This window comes from Ranitomeya variabilis, chromosome 7, assembly GCF_051348905.1.
Source record: "Ranitomeya variabilis isolate aRanVar5 chromosome 7, aRanVar5.hap1, whole genome shotgun sequence".
NCBI lineage: Eukaryota > Metazoa > Chordata > Amphibia > Anura > Dendrobatidae > Ranitomeya > Ranitomeya variabilis.
In genome coordinates this window covers 236,363,052-236,382,318 of record NC_135238.1, presented here as the reverse complement: position 1 = coordinate 236,382,318, position 19,267 = coordinate 236,363,052, and the positions used below count along the sequence as shown (strand labels likewise).

Sequence of the window (19,267 nt, the reverse complement as noted above, 5' to 3'; positions counted from 1 at the left end):
TGTCATCCACAGATCCCCATAACAGTGCGTCCTCCACAGATCCCCATAACAGTGCATCCTCCACAGATCCCCCATAACAGTGCATCATCCACAGATCCCCATAACAGTGCGTCCTCCACAGATCCCCATAACAGTGCATCCTCCACAGATCCCCATAACAGTGTGTCATCCACAGATCCCACATAACAGTGCGTCCTCCACAGATCCCCATAACAGTGTGTCATCCACAGATCCCCATAACAGTGCGTCCTCCACAGATCCCCATAACAGTGTGTCATCCACAGATCCCACATAACAGTGCATTATCTGCAGATCCCACTGCTCTGGATGGGGCACTTTCTGGGGGGTCTCATTTTCTTGCTTCCCATCATCAGCTAACCAGTAATAAGCAGTGATGAGCAGTAGCTGGGGTCAGTGCCTGCATGACGTCATGTGTAAGCGCTCAGGCCCCTCCCAGGGATGTGCCCGGTAGGCGGGGCTATGTCTGTAGAGGGGCTACCCTCTGCTCTTTGTGCAGGAGCAGCAGTCCTGGGATGGACACTGCTGTATCCTGATCTACCTCACATATGGGGGTCTCCCTCGCCTCCATCACCCAGGGGATAGCAGAAAAGACCCCCTTGCGCTTGGTACCAGGTGAGCAGCACTTGTATTCGTTCCTCCTAGTCTCCTGTACAGCAGCTTTGCTGCAGATCACTGCACTGACTATTGCTTCCATTAGGAGGATGAGGAATAGGAAGCTTTTGTAAGCAGCTAATTAAATGTCTGCCTCATTAATTGCTGAGGGATTTATAATTAAATTATTGGAGTGTGGGAGGAAGAGGTTAATAGGCGCCTATATAAAGCGCTGCGGAATATGTTGGCGCTATATAAATAGATTATTATTATAATATAGTGCGCTGAGGGGAGGCGAGGAGGGAGCACAGTAAATATTTCTGTTCCACTGATCCACTGTTTCTACAATGTGGATACAATGTATCAGTGCAGCCAGTGCCCCACAGATCATGTGATGGGGCTGGTAATGTGGATGATACAATGTATCACACTGGATTTAAATCTGAATATTGTTACAATGAGTCGGTGTTTATTATAGCGATCTTTGCTACATGTAGCCCTTTACAGTGACCCCTTTATCTATCTCATTACTCCCAGAATTGCAGTAAATAGAATAGGGAGTCGTCTGTTTTCCGCTGAGGTCTTCGTTCTGCCTCCCAGTGAGGGAATTTCCTATCTATTATTATATATAGCCCTACAGTCGCGCTCCCCATCCCCCCACCCTTAGGCCACATACACCAAATTTCCCCTATTAAGAGATCATGGCTCCAATATTTTATTCTGTACTGTATAGGAAAGCTTGTTTGATATTTGGTCAGTAGGAAGACTTTGCAAAAATTGTATGAAAGAATTTGTGCGTTGCCTTTAATTCTCAGCCAAATATTAAAGTGATAATGAGCCTTATAAATGTAATTATCCCATCTGTAGACTGGCTTTCCATTGTTTCATCACCATGAACACAGTGTAATCCCCAAGTATCATTCATAAAATGAATGCTGCACTTCTTAGATTGAGGATGATCACATGGCTCAGATTGGAGGCTGTAATTTCAGCCAGATCTCTTCCCTACATGTGAATGTGGTGTAGCAGGTGCATGGATTTCTGCAAGCCCCAGTAGGAGGCACCAATGTCTGCATCAGACCTGCCACACATCACTTTATGAAGGAGCATCCTGGAAGTGTCTGAAGGCTCATTGTACTGCAAAAATGGTAAAAACCACAAAGTGTGTACCATAAAACTCATCGTACGGCCACCAGAACAGCTCCAGTAAGTTGTCATACAGCTACATTATACATAGGATCCTGGATTGCTAGCCTCTGAGTGACGATGCAAAGGGGGGACAATGCAGGGATGTTATGCAGGTATGGACCCCAACCAACCGACTCAGAGGTTTCCTAGCAGAATTTTCAATGTGACAGAAGAGGGCAACTCAAGGACTTTTATATTTACAGGGAATTCTTCTATTTTGGCAATTTTTATCGATCTCCATAGGATGCAGCCGCATTAAACTCATGAAAGACCATAATTTGGAGCTAAATCCATATGTGTAACATATTTGCTTAGCTTTGATCATTTGCCTTGCAAATTCATGATGCACTTGTTATGTTTCTCATTTGAAAACCTACATCATAAGTAAATTTATTTTTTTTTCCCAAAGGCCAATAGATTCCATTATATTGCATTTGCCTCAACCTCAATAGCCAGCACTATGGCTATGTGCACACGTTGCGGATTCGTGTGCGGATTTTTCCATGCAGATTTTAAAAAATCTGCAGGTAAAACGCCCTGCGTTCTACCTGCGGAATTACCGTGGATTTCACCTGCTTTTTTACACCTGCGCATTCCTATTTTGGAGCAGGTGTAAAACGCTGCAGAATCTGCACAAAGAATTGACATGCTGCGGAAAATACAACGCAGCGTTTCTGCGGGGAATTTTCCGCAGCATGTGCACTGCAGATTTTGTTTTCCATAGGTTTACATGGTACTGTACCATGCATGGAAAACTGCTGAGAATCTGCAGCATCAAATCCGCAGCCAAATACGCAATGTGTGCATATACCCTAAAGGTGTCCCCACACAGGAATGATACTGTGTAGAAAACTGGACATGGAAAACCACAACGAACCGTGTAACAAAATTTTTTTTTTTTTTTTTGCTGGAAAAGCTACAGTTTTGGCCCATTGCATAGTGCAAAATCTGCAGTGAAATTTCTCTGCATTAATTTATATACTGCAGTTTAATTAATGTGCAGATTTTTCCCGCAGTGTGTGAATGAGACTTCATATAACCGTATCCACCTTGCTGCCACTATTATAATATGCAGGACTTTTCCTCCAGGAATATCCTGATACAAAGACCACAGCATATCTGTCTCATGTGAACATGGCCCCAAAAATCAGCATGTGTGAATTTGACCATATAAAGGGATGACTCCTTGTCCGGGCGCCGCAGATTTTTCTTTATGTTCTCTGAATATCCTGTGTTACAGCTCATTGTATAGGAAGGAAGGATCAGTCATTGATTTTTCCTCGGTGAAATCTTTCTACTTTGCCTCATTGTGCAGCTCACACTCGCCTGTTTATGCAAGTAATTGTCAAACTAAAAAGGCAGCAGTTGCTTGGGGCCCATATGGAGCCATTACTAGTGCTAGGCGTTTGTTTCCAACTTCCAGTCTGAAACCTGCTTTTCTGGGCATCAAGTGTCTTGCTACAGCTGCAGATCTCTTAAATTGCAAATTTGGGGATGCACAGGCTTTGGAGGGATAAATTGCACATTAACAAATTGGGGAGAACCCCAAATAAACACTCAATAAAAAAAAGCCTAAAAATTAACTTTTATTGATTCAATCATTAAAAATGAGTTAGGGTACATACAATATATATGTCCCTAATCTACCTATATATCCTTATATTGTTATTGCTCACTGTTAGCTTTTAGAGCAAATTCAGTAGCACCCTGGGGTGCCAGCCCCTACTTGGCAGAATAGGACATAAAGTTTAGCACACTAGTCCCCCCCCCCAATATGTTTCGCTGCAGCTGCAGTGTCATCAAGGGATCATTTCTAGCTTATGTCCCATCCCCTGATGATGCCGTGGCTGGGGTGAAACGTTGGGGGAAATAGATGAGAGAATCGCAGCACAGCTGAGGAGACGATGGAGAACAAGATTTCTCCATTGTGTGAGCCGGCGGACATTGGAGTGCAGTCCGAGGTTTTCCACGCACACAGTGACTTGAATGGTTGGGTGTGATGCAATTTGCGCAGCTGAATCGTCACTGCCCCATAGTATAACATGGTCCGAGTGCTCTCCTATAAAACATCAGCAATCTCCGGTGTGCATGCTCCTGTGAGCAAACACTTACCATGAAAGATTTTCTAGTTCTCTTTAGAATAAAAAATGACATAGCTTCTCCTATTCTCTCCAATGTTAAATGGCGTCCATGCGCTGTCCGTTGTGTGCTGTCCACGAGTAATATTGTAAGTCTATGTTCACACCACTGTACTTTCTGTCTGCGTGCTGTCTGTGGAAAATACTGACTGTGCTTGGGAAAATGTTATTCAGTAGGGCCGTGCAGGTGACCGTTTGTTGTGTGTCTGATTGAGGCTTAAACTGCAAAACTTCGATCCTTTTTATTTATTTTTTTCCCATCAGTGAATGACCACTTATCATAAACTGAAACAGTGACCAAACGCTGATGAACCTCTGATTCCGAACATTGGTGAACAAATGTTCATGTTTTTACACACGAGAAAGATTAACATCAACAATTTTTTGTGTTATGCAAAAGAAAAGAAATGGACATGTGAATAATGCAGACATTATGGGTACGGCTATTCTTTTTTGTGCGGATTCTGCATCTCTTGGCAGAAAACGCAGGTGCGGATTTGACGCATTTTTTGTGCGGATTTGCTGCGGATTTTGTGCGGATTTCTTGCGGTTTTACCCCTGCGTATTTCTATAATGGAATGGGTACAAAAACGCTGCAGATCCACACAAAAGAAGTGACATGCTACTTACCGCAAAAAAACGCTGCAGATCTGCAGAAAATCCGCAATGTGTGCACATAGCCTAAATGTTCTGTCCAAGATTCACAGGCTTGTACATGTAGCCTTACACTCATGAAGGAAGTTCTACTAATTCTGAAATGTCTCTTCTGTGGGACCTAACAGGACTTCACCCTCATTGCACTATGTGTACAAGGTGCGGATTTCCTGCGGATCCGCAGCGGTTTTTTTCCGTGCAGAAATGCTGCAGAACCGCAAGTGAATTACAGTACAATGTAAATCAATGGGAAAAATAAAAATGCTGTGCTGATGGTGTGGAAAATTCTGTGCGGAATTCGCAGTGGATTTTAAAAAGGAGCATGTCACTTTTGTGCGTTTCTGCACCCTTCCATTATAGCAAAACGCAGGGGTAAAAGCACATGAAATCTGCACAGAATCCGCAGTAAAAACGCACAAAAGCCAAGAGATGCAGAATCCGCACAGAAAACTCCACAGGCAAATCCGCAATGTGTGCACATAGCCTTATAGCCAGTGTGGATCTGTCCCATCTGCTTCCTTATCATCCCAATGACCAGACCCCTAGCATCCCCTAGTGCCCCCTCCTCCGCTGCCCAGTGACAGTCACCCAGCTGCCCTGAGAAGTCACCGCCCGGGGTCACATCTTGTCTGCGATGGTCACATTCTTCTGTTGTGGAAATTAATGCTAATTCCTGAAGCCACATTCATCATTGTCTATAGATAGCAGCCCTCACATAGCAGACCATGGGCTGTCCTCCCTTAAAGGGGCGCTGTCACTTCTTGTTAATATCTTTATAGGGATAGTTAGGTTTTGTCTTTGTGCAGAAGAACAATTGCGTAGTTCGGTGTGGAGCCATATTTAACAAGGTGATCAGAAACATCAATGTTATATATACTGGTTAGTAGATTTTATTGTTCCCCGGTATCAGCCATTGCAGATTTATTTAAAAAAAAAATTACAAAAATTGAAGCCTTCCTTCTAATATGTGTGATAAAAAAAATCACACGTCCCTTCCCCAACCATCATGATCACTACACAGTCACTACCTCCAGGGCTGAGATCTTCCAGAGTGATTTTTAACTACTTTGATATTATTTTTTTTTTTTTAAGAGACTGCTTAAGTGAAAATTGACCGATCCAGGGGCGGACATCAGAGTGGTGCGCCCGCAGTCAGAGGGCCACCGCCATCCCCAAAGCAGAGGGAATTGTGCATGATGATGATCTATTGAGCGGATATACTGGTCTTGCAGAGCGGCCCTTTTCTGTCTGTGTCCGGCAGTGGTCCGATGATATGGGGTCCCATCTTTGAGACCCTCGCTGATCTCTCTTTGGTCAGGACTGAATGAAGCAGCAGGGTCCTGCGTGGCCACTACCGCACCATCCATGCAGCGTCGTCCTTGCCCATCTCCATGGCTCCTATGAACGGCACCGCGGTGCTCGTGTGTTTGGCAGGATGCTGTTTATGGAATAGTGCAAAATACAAAAATGGTGCATCAGTGGATACCAGCACAACCGAGACCATAAGAGCACACTTTGGCCCACATCATGTGAGTGGGAACCCATGAAAGGTTGATGGGCGGCACTGAAAGCAATGGCCGCATATTGGGTCTGATATCGAGGATTATCATAGCTCTATCATCGTCATGCAGGGAGAACACCAGGCCTCGTCCTCCTGTCACATTAATGTCTGTCTTTCTGGGAAAACCTTCCATAAGGGGGTGATATTTGCACTCGCTCTTCTGGTCAGTGGAGAACGATTGACAGAACAACCACAGGCTCATGATGTAGGGTTTTAATGTGCATGAAAATGGCGTCCAATCTGCAGGCCCATGTCATAGATCGGGAGGAGCTGAGCAGATTGATATATAGTTTTGTAAGAAAAGATTCAGTATAACCTGTGATAACATCATTTAATCTTCTGCCTCTTCTAGGATTGAGTCCAGTGAGCGGAGGCATCAGTGACTGACAGCCTTCTATGTATAAGGTAGCTGTCAGTCACCGATGGGACCAAAAAACCAGAAACAGCAGAGGATTCAATGATGAAAACACAAGTTATAGGGAACATTTTCCCACTAAACTAAAAAACAATTATATGTGTGTGTGCCTTAAAGGGAGACCATATACCCCCACCACACATAATCCCACCCCCCACCACATCACCACACACAATCCCACCCCCAACCACACCACCACACATAATCCTGCTGCTCACCACATATAATCCCGCCCCCCCACCACATCACCACACACAATCCCGCCCCCCCACCATATCACCACACACAATCCCGCCCCCCCACCACATCATTACACATAATCCTGCCTCATCACCACATCACCACACATAATCCCACCCCCCACCACATCATCACACATAATCCTGCCCCCACCACCACATCACCACACATAATCCCACCCCCCCACCACCACATCACCACACATAATCCCGCCCCCCCACCACCACATCACCACACAATCCCCATAATCCCGCCCCCACCACATCATTACACATAATCCCCATAATCCTGCCCCCCACCACATCATTACACATAATCCCGCCCCCCACCACATCATTACACATAATCCCGCCCCCCACCACATCATCACACATAATCCCACCCCCACCACATCATCACATAATCCCGCTCCCCCACCACATCATTACACATAATCTCGCCCCCCACCACATCACCACACACAATCCCGCCCCCACCACTCATAATCCCGCCCCCCACCACATTACCACACATAATCCCGCCCCCCACCAAACATAATCCGTCCCCCCACATTACCACACGAGGCTCCGTCCCCCCACATTACCACACGAGGCTCCGTCCCCCCACATTACCACACGAGGCTCCGTCCCCCCACATTACCACACGAGGCTCCGTCCCCACACATTACCACACGAGGCTCCGTCCCCACACATTACCACACGAGGCTCCGTCCCCACACATTACCACACGAGGCTCCGTCCCCACACATTACCACACGAGGCTCCGTCCCCACACATTACCACACGAGGCTCCGTCCCCACACATTACCACACGAGGCTCCGTCCCCACACATTACCACACGAGGCTCCGTCCCCACACATTACCACACGAGGCTCCGTCCCCACACATTACCACACGAGGCTGCGTCCTCACACTGTTATGATCCTTAGTGGCTGAGGATCACAAATCTGACCAGCTAAGTAGTAGAACATAGGACGAGCTCTGGGGATGTGGTAACTGGACTGACCGCAACCCTGATCCTAACCGCACACACTATAGGCAGCCGTGGAACGTTCCTAAAATTCCTAGACGTCTCTTCACAGCCTGAGAAACTGGCTACCCCTAGAGAGAAATAAAAGCCTCACTTGCCTCAGAGAAATAACCCCAAAGTATAGAACAGCCCCCCACAAATAATAACGGTGAGTTAAGGAGAAGGCACAAACGCAGAAATGAAAACAGGTTCAGCAAAAGAGGCCCACTAATCACTAAATAGACAGAGGACAGCAAAGAGTCTATGCGGTCAGTAAAAAACCCTATCCAAAAATATCCACGCTGAGGATGCAAGAACCCCCACACCAACTAACGATGTGAGGGGAGAAACTGCACCCCAGAGCTACCAGTAAGCAAAAGATCACATATTAGCAAACTGGACAGAACTCATCGTATACTGAAAAACATATAGAACACAGATGAGCAAAATTGAACGAGCAACACTTAGCTTCTCTTGGAGAGACTGAAAACGGATGAAGTCAGGAGAAACCAGAACAGCACTGAATACAACGACAGCAGGCAAAAAATGAACGTCCAGGTGAGTTAAATAGGAAACCTGACTAGCAGGTAACGAGGCAGCTGATCCCAGCCACAGACCCGCAGAATGACAAAAGAGCCACCAGAGGGAGCCCAAAGACAAACTCACACAGTACCACTCACAACCACCGGAGGGAGTCTGAGAACAGAGTTCACAACATCACACATTACCACACGAGGCTCCGTCCCCCCACATTACCACACGAGGCTCCGTCCCCCCACATTACCACACGAGGCTCCGTCCCCCCACATTACCACACGAGGCTCCGTCCCCCCACATTACCACACGAGGCTCCGTCCCCCCACATTACCACACGAGGCTCCGTCCCCCCACATTACCACACGAGGCTCCGTCCCCCCACACTACCACACGAGGCTCCGTCCCCACACATTACCACACGAGGCTCCGTCCCCCCACATTACCACACTGAACCAGCGCAGAGACGGCTGCAAGACTGAACCAGGGCAGCGCCTTATTCGTTTTCAGAGGTTTCCCTGCGCCTCTGCCATATCTTTTCCATTTTTTTTTTCTGTTTAGGGTTTTTGCCACTTAATTTGACTGCAGCATGCTGTAGAGACAGAAACCCTGATTCCAGCGGTGTCACTGGGCTGCTTGTTGTAGTTTTGACAGAATCCCTGTTATATCAGCAGGAGATTATCACTAGAGGACTAGTAGACCTGCTGCCATGTAGTCCTCCATATTCATGAGTTATGTATAACCCCACCCCCACCTCTGACAGATTTCTGTGTCACTGTGCATAGGCGGAAAGCTGCCAATAGGCGGCGTTCTACACCGCTCAGCATTTAGAGCTCTGCTAGATCTACAGCAGAGAAAACATCCAATCTGTCAACCGATTAATTCTGCGTTTTGCTGGCAGGAAATCGAGGAGCCCACTTGTGTGCAGTCAGGGTGGTCTCAGGCCAGGTTATCATGGCAAGTTAGTCCAGTCATGCTCCCACCTCATCAATTTCATCAGAGATTGGGGTCTGGATATGAACGTTCGACATCTGTGTCCAGGAGATATCGCTGATACATGGTAACATGTCACATATAAGAAGATCACAGCGTCGGGCTGAGATCTGAAGCTCAAGCCGTGTCATGGCTTCATGTAAGGTCAGTGTTCTATGGAGCGATCGTACACTGCCCATTGAACTCTATAGGGTCCACACGTGCACTGTGCGGTGCAATCGCTCCCCATAATGCACAATTCTGCCTGCTTGGAGGTCTTAGTGGCCCTTTTACCCCTTGGGGCCCCTGTGCGGCTGCAAAGGTTGCACCAATGATATGTCCATCCTTGGTCGGCACGCACCATAAAGGAGCACATCTCCAGCCCCCCGGTGTTACACCCATGTACTTACAAACCTGCAACTTCAACCTCCGCCTTTTATACAAAGCTACTGTTGTCATTACTATTCCTTTGTTAATTCATGTCTTATACTCCAGTCACATCCAGAGCTGCATCTAAAATACTGCCGGCTGCCCTCTAACGACGCTCTCAACCCTGATGACTGGAAACCTGCAAATCTGTGAATGCAGCTCTGGAGGTGACTGGAGCAGATGGAAAATCCAAAGATCAGAATTTGATTAAAAGGGCTTGTCCACTACCAAGCTGCAGCCGATCCCTGGCTTCATCTTCATGTTTGAGTTCTCCGATGGTGGAGACAGCGACGCCATTGCTGATGAGGCGCTGGCGTCATGTAGCCCCTGGAGAACGAGCGCTGACTCTGCGGGAACGGCGCCGGCACGGGAGGGGAGTATAGGCTTTAGGCCGGCGTCACACTGGCGAGTTTTACGGACGTAAGAGCGCAGAAACTACGTCCGTAAAACTCGCATTACATACGGCACAATTATTCTCAATGGGGCTGCTCCTATTAGCCGTATATTACGGTTCAGTATTACACGGCTTTCTACGGCCGTACAAAATCGCAGCATGCTGCATTTGTCAGCGTATTGCGCAAATAATACGCCAATGAAAGTCTATGGGGGCGAGAAAAATACGGATTCCACACGGACCTGCAGTGTGACTTGCGAGAAATACGCAGCGGTGTTAGTGAAAAGTCGGTAATTCAATTGCCGGCTTTTTCCTTCTCCTTCACAAACCCGACAGGATATGAGACATGATTACATACAGTAAACCATCTCATATCTCCATTTTTTTTTGCATATTCCACACTACTAATGTTAGTAGTGTGTATGTGCAAAATATCAGCGCTGTAGCTGCTAAAATAAAGGGTTAAATGGCGGAAAAAATTGGCGTGGGCTCCCGCGCAATTTTCTCCGCCAGAGTGGTAAAGCCAGTGACTGAGGGCAGATATTAATAGCCAGGAGAGGGTCCATGGTTATTGCCCCCCCCCCGTGGCTAAAAACATCTGCCCCCAGCCACCCCAGAAAAGGCACATCTGGAAGATGCGCCTATTCTGGCACTTGGCCACTCTCTTCCCACTCCCTGTAGCGGTGGGATATGGGGTAATGAAGGGTTAATGCCACCTTGCTATTGTAAGGTGACATTAAGCCAGATTAATAATGGAGAGGCGTCAATGATGTCACCTATCCATTATTAATCCAATTGTAGGAAAGGGTTAAAAAACACACACACACATGATTAAAAAGGATTTTAATGAAATAAACACAGCGGTTGTTGTAATAATTTATTGTTCTCTCAATCCATCAGGAACACCCTCGCTTGGAAAAATAATAAACGCACAAGATACATACCTTCTGGTGAACCGTCTCGTCCCACGAGGTAATCCATCTGAAGGGGTTAACTAATATTACAGGCAGGAGCCCTGCTAAATGCAGCGGTGCTCGTGCTTGTAATTCCCCGGCGAATGAATGAAATGTAGGTCATTGACCTACATTTCCTTCAGTCGCGGTGATGCGCCCCCTGGTGGATGTCCTCATATGACCTGGAGCGTGGGAAAAAGTTCCCAGGCTGCAGTTCATGAGAACATCCAGCAGGGGCGCATCACCGCGACTCAATGTAAGTACAGATCCTGCTTTCCTTTCAGCACCCGGGGATTACAGGCACGAGCGAGTGGTTTATCGCAGCTCTGCCTGTAATATTAGTTAACCCCTTCAGATGGATTACTTCGTGGGACGTGATCTGACATCAGAAGGTATGTATATTGTGCGTTAATTATTTTGCCAAGTGAGGGCCTGCAAATGGATTGCGAGAACAATACATTATTACAACAACCGCTGTGTTTATTTCATTAAAATCCTTTTTAATCATGTGTGTGTGTGTGTGTGTGTGTGTGTTTTATTAACCCTTTCCTACAATTGGATTAATAATGGATAGGTGACATAATTGACGCCTCTCCATTATTAATCTGGCTTAATGTCACCTTCCAATAGCAAGGTGGCATTAACCCTTCATTACCCCATATCCCACCGCTACAGGGAGTGGGAAGAGAGTGGCCAAGTGCCAGAATAGGCGCATCTTCCAGATGTGCCTTTTCTGGGGTGGCTGGGGGCAGATGTTTGTAGCCACGGGGGGGGCAATAACCATGGACCCTCTCCTGGCTATTAATATCTGCCCTCGGTCACTGGCTTTACCACTCTGGCGGAGAAAATTGCGCGGGAGCCCACGCCAATTTTTTCCGCGATTTAACCCTTTATTTTAGCAGCTACAGCGCTGAAATTTTGCACATACACACTACTAACATTAGTAGTGTGGAATATGCAAAAAAAAGGGGGATATGAGATGGTTTACTGTATGTAAACCATGTCTCATATCATGTCGGGTTTGTGCAGGAGAAATGAAAAGCCGGCAATTGGATTACCGGCTGTTCACAGATATCGCGCTGAATGAAATATAAATACATATATATATATATATATATAATGTGTCTCAATGAGAGAGAGATATATATATATATATATATATACTGTATGTGTATGTGTATATATATATATATATATATATATATACATACTGTATATATGTTTTAATGAACATTTGAGCCCATAAATCCATTAGATGTCGGTTTTGCAAGCCTGCGAGAAAATCTCGCAGTACGGATGCCATACGGATTACATACGGAGGATGCCATGCGCAAAATACGCTGACACACCCTGACTACGGATCACTATTTTGGGAACATTTCACCGTATTTCGGCCGTATTACGGCCGTAAAATACGGACCGTATTGTCTTACGCCGAGTGTGACGCCGGCCTTATTCTGTTATCAGGGCCAAGCGAGGGGAATGAGGAGTTCTCCCAAGTAGTGGACGTTCAAGTAGTTTGAAGTGCATACGAGGTTACATTATATTTAAATAATAAGGGAAAAAGTTAAAAATATGTGATAAATTCCAGCATGTAACATGATTGCTACTGTGTAGAAACTGTCGCTACATGCATTGATCGTAGTGCACTTTTTTTTTTTTTCTTTTCTGGGGTTGTACTGCTCACGTGCAGCATTTCTGCATGCTGTGGTTATGTCTTTACTTGCTTTAACTGATATGATTTTTTTTTTTTTTTAAGGTTGGTCACTGTGGGTGGTCCGCAGCACATATAATGGATGACTAACATAACCAGGGTTTACAGAAGCTTCCAACCATGCAGGGCGAGGTCATTCCCAATGATGTTGGGATAGAGGAGACTGCCCCAAAACCAAATAAGAGCGTCCCAAACAGTCCGTTACGGGACACTCTGCGGAGAGCCGCGGCTGCCGTGTCCTTTGAGGGCGTGACAGGAGAAGCAAGTATAGAGAGGAAGAAGAAGAAAAAGAAGGAGCCTCGTCCAGAATCGATAATTGTGTATCGCTCCGATAACGAAAAGGTCCTGGAGGACGAGACGGCAGCAAATCAGGAAACTGGAGAGAGAAGCACAGAGGAAGGATCAAGATTTCTGGGGACTCCGCTGAGTGATGGTAAGTAATATCCACCAAGAAGAAGAAGTGACATGTATTCTAGTCCAAATAAGAATAACAATTGTATCTGACGTGTAATAATCACATCACCCACTGTAAACCAGACTATAGCTAGTATACCCTATGCCCAAGAATACAATTACTATAATACTGCCCCTATGTACAAGAATATAACTGCTATAATACTGCCCCTATGTACAGGAATATAACTACTATAATACTGCTCTTAGGTACACGAATATAACTACTATAATACTGCTCCGATGTACAAGAATATAACTACTATAATACTGCCCCTATGTATAAGAATATAACTACTATAATACTGCTCCCTATGTACAAGAATATAACTTCTATAATACTGCCCCTATGTACAAGAATATAATGAGAATGTACCGTAATAATGGGACTTTAATGCGGTTGTTATCTGACAGGCGGGTGGAATATGCCTCCAGACAGTCGCTATGTCACTTTAACTGGAACAATCACGCGTGGAAAGAAGAAGGGGCAGATGGTGGATATTCACGTCACGTTAACTGAAAAGGAACTTCAAGAACTCACGCGATCTAAGGAGCCTTTACAGGACGAGCCGGTGGAAGGGAAGAAGACTTGTTCTGTGGGGCCGGATCGGGGGCCGCATGTTCTCCTGTGGAGTGTTCTCTGCGTGCCGGTCGTGTTTGTTCTTTCCTTCGTTCTTTCCTTTTATTACGGGACCATTACTTGGTACAACATTTTCTTGGTCTACAATGAAGAGAGGACTTTCTGGCACAAGATCACCTGCTGCCCGTTCCTAATCATCTTTTACCCCATCCTCATCGTGGCGGTGTCTTTGTCTCTGGCCACGTACACGGCCGTGACTCAGATCTCGTGGTTGTTTGCGGAATGGTGGCTCGCGGTGAAGGACATGGAGAAGGGCTTCTGCGGGTGGCTCTGTAGCAAGCTGGGTCTCGAGGACTGCTCTCCGTACAGTATTGTGGAATTGCTGGACTCGGACAATATATCGGGGAGTTTGTCTGTGAAGGGCTCTACACTGGGGGTGGAGACCTCGGCCGTGTGACCTCTTACCCATTATTTAATTAGGGAATGCTGATGTGTGGAGAGTCCTGTGCCATATGGTTAATGCTGGTGATTAGTGAACCTGTGCCACTGCCTATTGCATGCTGGGATTGCGACCTAAGACAAGTTCATACTTAAAGGGGACCCATCACCCGGACCCCTTGCCTTAGTATCGGGGCATTTGTTGGATGTCCTACAAAAGTAAGTCTAGTGAGCAAATTTGCACCTCCCCAATGATCCCTCAATGTGCCAGTTATGCATGTAAAGGTGGTAAGCCCCACCCACTTGACCCTGAGCACTTCCTGTTTCTGCAGGGAATGTCACATGATTTCTGTCGTCTGCTGAATGAGAAGGCTGTACAGTTGTGCCCCATCTAAGGTGACCGGTTCCCTTTAAACAAATTGACATGTAATTATTTTCTTTTTTTGTATTGTACACAATGAATCACTGCATGAAAGCAGCAATCACTCCGTCAATCATTGCACTGACTGCGCAGCGGGACCTCACATCCATCACTGCACTGACTGCGCAGCGGGACCTCACATCCATCACTGCACTGACTACGCAGCGGAACCTCACATCCATCACTGCACAGCAGGACCTCACATCCATCACTGCACAGACTGCACAGCGGGACCTCACATCCACCATTGCACCGACTGCACAGCGGGACCTCACATCCATCACTGCACAGACTGCACAGCGGGACCTCACATCCATCACTGCACAGACTGCACAGCGGGACCTCACATCCATCACTGCACAGACTGCACAGCGGGACCTCACATCCATCACTGCACAGACTGCACAGCGGGACCTCACATCCATGACTGCACAGCGGGACCTCACATCCATCACTGCACTGACTGCGCAGCGGATCCTCATCCATCACTGCACTGACTGCGCAGCGGATCCTCATCCATCACTGCACTGACTGCGCAGCGGGACCTCATATCCATCACTGCATTGACTACGCAGCGGGCTCTGCGTAATGAAACATTTATGTCTTCAGATTAGTATATGAAAAGGGATGTTCCACCAGTATCTACTGGCACTCTACATGATAGATGGAGAATGTACGATTTCTAGAGATGTGACCCCCAATTATGACCTTGAAAGTGAAAGTCCCGCGTGTAAATGTAGCGGAGTGCACATATGTCCTCACATCTGTAGCATTATGGAGTGTCCATGCCTTCTGAGGACCGGATGGAGAGGTGGTCACGCATGCACTAGACCCTGGTGAGGATTAGGCTGCCGTCACACTATCGGTATTTGGTCAGTATTTGACATCAGTATTTGTAGCCAAAACCAGGAGAGGAACAATTAGAGGGAAAGTCTAATAGAAACTCATCACCACTTCTGTATTTATCACCCTCTCCTGGTTTTGGCTACAAATACTGATGTAAAATCCTGACCAAATACTGCTAGTGTGACGGCAGCCTTATTGGTGGGAGTCCCAGCTGTGAGAACTTCCGATCAGACGTTCCCCCTTTTCGTACGTGGGTGATAAATCTTGGTGGGAAATCCCTTTTCTAGCCGCTCCGACTATGCAGCATTATGCGCCGATGTCTGTTAATTCTGCATCAGAAGGTGAGTAGCGCTAACGATGGACCGCCGACGGTGTCTTCCCGGGACGCACGTGGCCCCCGGAGTCTCCTGTCTATGGGATGTTGTTGGCACCGCTCGCCTCCCAATGTGGAATGAGCAGCCCCGGGGCAAAGCTTTAACACCGCAAACTACAATCCCTCTATGTTTAATTGCCCTTTTCAGAGTTTTTATATTTATCTGATGCAACAAAGTGTTTATTTTTGTTTTTTTAACAAGCGGAACAATTTTTTTTTTTTTTTTTTTGTTTCTGTCTATTAGTGATTAATGTCGTCCACTACTTTAAAACACATTCTAAATAGGACCAAGGCGGTGGGGAAAAATAAACTCAATCCTCATCTACCAGACTGGGGCCACTCCTCCGTACGCTGCACTCTAGGACCCCCGCCGGTCCCATGGCTGCAGCGGTGCATCATATGACCCCTGCAGCCAATCAGTAGCCACTGACCGGCACAAGCTGTGAACATTCCATCCGAGCTAGAAGAGGGATCTGGGGTGCTGATTGGTTCCAGAGGCCACATGACGCCCCCTACTGGAAAAAGCACAGATCAGCAGGGGAGCGGCGTGCAGGGGAGCGGCGTGCAGGGGAGCGGCGTGCAGAGGAGCGGCGTACAGAGGAGCGGCGTACGGAGGAGCGGAGTCAGTCTTGTAGGCGAGTATCAGGTTTTTTTCCCTTGTTCCCATCTACTTTGGCTCATTTTAACATGTGTTTTAAAGTAGCGGACGACCCCTCTAATGTTCTGACACCGCACAGAATTTAGTGTGACTCTAATTTTACTAGTCTGCATTGCACCTGAAATAAAATAAGAATCTTCTCAATGAACCTAAATCCTTGAGTCGTCGCTTCTTGTAAGTTGTGGATGGTTTTGTGGAGCCGTTTCTTACTTGTATTTTGGCTGGGACCCTGAGCCTGTTGCAGCCCCCACTGGGTGGTCGCCCATCGCTTCTGCTCTCCCTCGTCACTTTCTTTACCCGTAGATCCGATGGCTTATTACCTACCTAAACTGTCGGGTGACATCTTCTGCAGCGTCCTAGAATACTTGGGGCCCAAATCATCATTTGTTTTTATTGTCAATTACTTTTCTTTCTTGACTTGTGATCTTTGTTGCCGTTTTTTTGTTTTTGCACCATAATCTTTAACATGGCATACGAGGGGTTCATGAATTTCACGAAAGATCAAAAATGTAACTCAGGATCAGTAATGTAATGTATGTACACAGTGACTGCACCAGCAGAATAGTGAGCGCAGCTCTGGAGTATAATAGCACCAGCAGAATAGTGAGTGCAGCTCTGGAGTATAATACAGGTGGTAACTCAGGATCAGTAATGTAATGTATGTACACAGTGACTGCACCAGCAGAATAGTGAGCGCAGCTCTGGAGTATAATAGCACCAGCAGAATAGTGAGTGCAGCTCTGGGGTATAATACTGGAGGTAACTCCGGATCAGTAATGTATGTACACAGTGACTGCACCAGCAGAATAGTGAGTGCAGCTCTGGAGTATAATACAGGAGGTAACTCAGGATCAGTAATGTATGTACACAGTGACTGCACCAGCAGAATAGTGAGTGCAGCTCTGTGGTATAATACAGGATGTAACTCGGGATCAGTAATGCAATGTATGTACACAGTGACTGCACCAGCAGAACAGTGAGCGCAGCTCTGGGGTATAATACAGGAGGTAACTCAGGATCAATAATGTATGTACACAGTGACTGCACCGGCAGAATAGTGAATGCAGCTCTGGAGTATAATCTGGGATGGTCAGGATCATTATAAGAGAAATAATGTTATTACAAAATGACTGGACTATTTATTTGAAAAATTATCAAATCCATAGTTACCAATGTGATGGTTATGTATCTATATTTTCTATGTTTTTTTTTCTCATACACTGGATTTCTCTTGGTCGCTGTCTTTATTCATGTTCCTTGTGACTTAACACGAGTTTGTCGCTGTCTTATAAATTCTCCCAGACGATCGTTCAGAAGAAGCCGGCGTCTTCATACACGTATTTGCACCTCTGCTGCACTGACCCACATTTCCGCTGATTGAACATGGAAGAGACAGGTTTGCTTTTTTCTTCTTTGCACTTTTGTAACAGCTGAATGCAGCGCAGTCACAAGCCATGAAAGCCGGTGACGCGGAATCGTGTTAGAACCTGCTGCTGTGCTGTGAGGACAATGTAAGACTTCAGGGTAAAAAAAATAAAGATAAAACTTGTAATAAATGACATCTTGTTGGTGAATTTCTTTTTTATGGTGCAGCGAAGGTCTTGGATGAGTCAATAACAGTAATCAGTCGGTGCACCGGCAGGGTGTGGAGTCAATAACAGTAAGCAGTCGGTGCACCGGCAGGGTGTAGTGTCAATAACAGTAAGCAGTCGGTGCACCGGCAGGGTGTAGAGTCAATAACAGTAAGCAGTCGGTGCACCGGCAGGGTGTGGAGTCAATAACAGTAAGCAGTCGGTGCACCGGCAGGGTGTGGAGTCAATAACAGTAAGCAGTCGGTGCACCGGCAGGGTGTGGAGTCAATAACAGTAAGCAGTCGGTGCACCGGCAGGGTGTAGTGTCAATAACAGTAAGCAGTCGGTGCACAGGCAGGGTGTAGAGTCCGCCGGACTCGGTGGTACCAGACTTCGCACCATTGTGGACCGGCCGGTACCCGGACACTGCCCGTTAGTGATTACAATGCGCCCATGAGATCCTGTCTCCCTCGGGGACTTATATTTAGAGGTCATGCAGATATTTTGGGAGTTTCATAGTTCATATTTTGAAATCCGTTCACAGAGACGACTGCGGGTAAATGTTCTGTTGTGTGCTCGGTTTTTAGCTCATCATACATGGGAATAAAATGATTGCCCCTGTGGGGTGTTCCAGCCTTTTAGTGCTGTGACTGCCGCCCCGGTGTCGCCCTCCGGCTGCTCTCCTGAGTATTTGTGGAGACATCTGAGCTTTATATACAGGTCTTTTCCAGACATGGCCACAAATAAACCGGCTCCTGAATAAGACGTGTTGTTGGTGAGGTCGGGTGCGGGGTCCAAGGATTCCTGCCCAGATGAGGGTTTACAAAAGACATTAATGACTGCGGATGACAAATGATGGTCCAAATCCATGCCGGTGTTATTAAATTGTTACTTCCTATCTATATATTTGTCATCTGAAATGTTAAATTGCAACAATGTTACAATTGGACCAAACATATTTGTGCGACTTGTCTGAGACTTGCTGTTGTGCGATTATTTTAGAGCAGCGATTCTGCTGTAAGTGAAGCCGCCAAGTATCAGACACGTCGCATTTCATGTTGGACTTGTATGGACGTCTACGGCAGAAGCGTCATATGAAACCAGCAACAAAAAA

At 46.5% G+C, this 19,267-nt stretch overlaps 1 protein-coding gene across 2 annotated transcripts; it reads left to right on the top strand.

Moving 5' to 3' along the window:
* The first annotated feature begins 483 nt into the window (after positions 1-483).
* Positions 484-18,141, top strand: TMEM169 (transmembrane protein 169). Of its 2 annotated transcripts, XM_077273243.1 has the most exons (4): positions 484-633; positions 9,253-9,488; positions 12,859-13,246; positions 13,681-18,141. In XM_077273243.1, the coding sequence occupies exons 3-4, from the start codon at positions 12,934-12,936 to the stop codon at positions 14,301-14,303; spliced, it is 936 nt and encodes a 311-aa protein (XP_077129358.1). In that variant the 5' UTR covers positions 484-633; positions 9,253-9,488; positions 12,859-12,933; the 3' UTR covers positions 14,304-18,141. The 2 variants fall into 2 exon arrangements, with proteins under 2 accessions (XP_077129358.1, XP_077129357.1); XM_077273242.1 differs by lacking the exon at positions 9,253-9,488 and having other exon boundaries at positions 485-633.
* Positions 18,142-19,267: the final 1,126 nt, after the last annotated feature.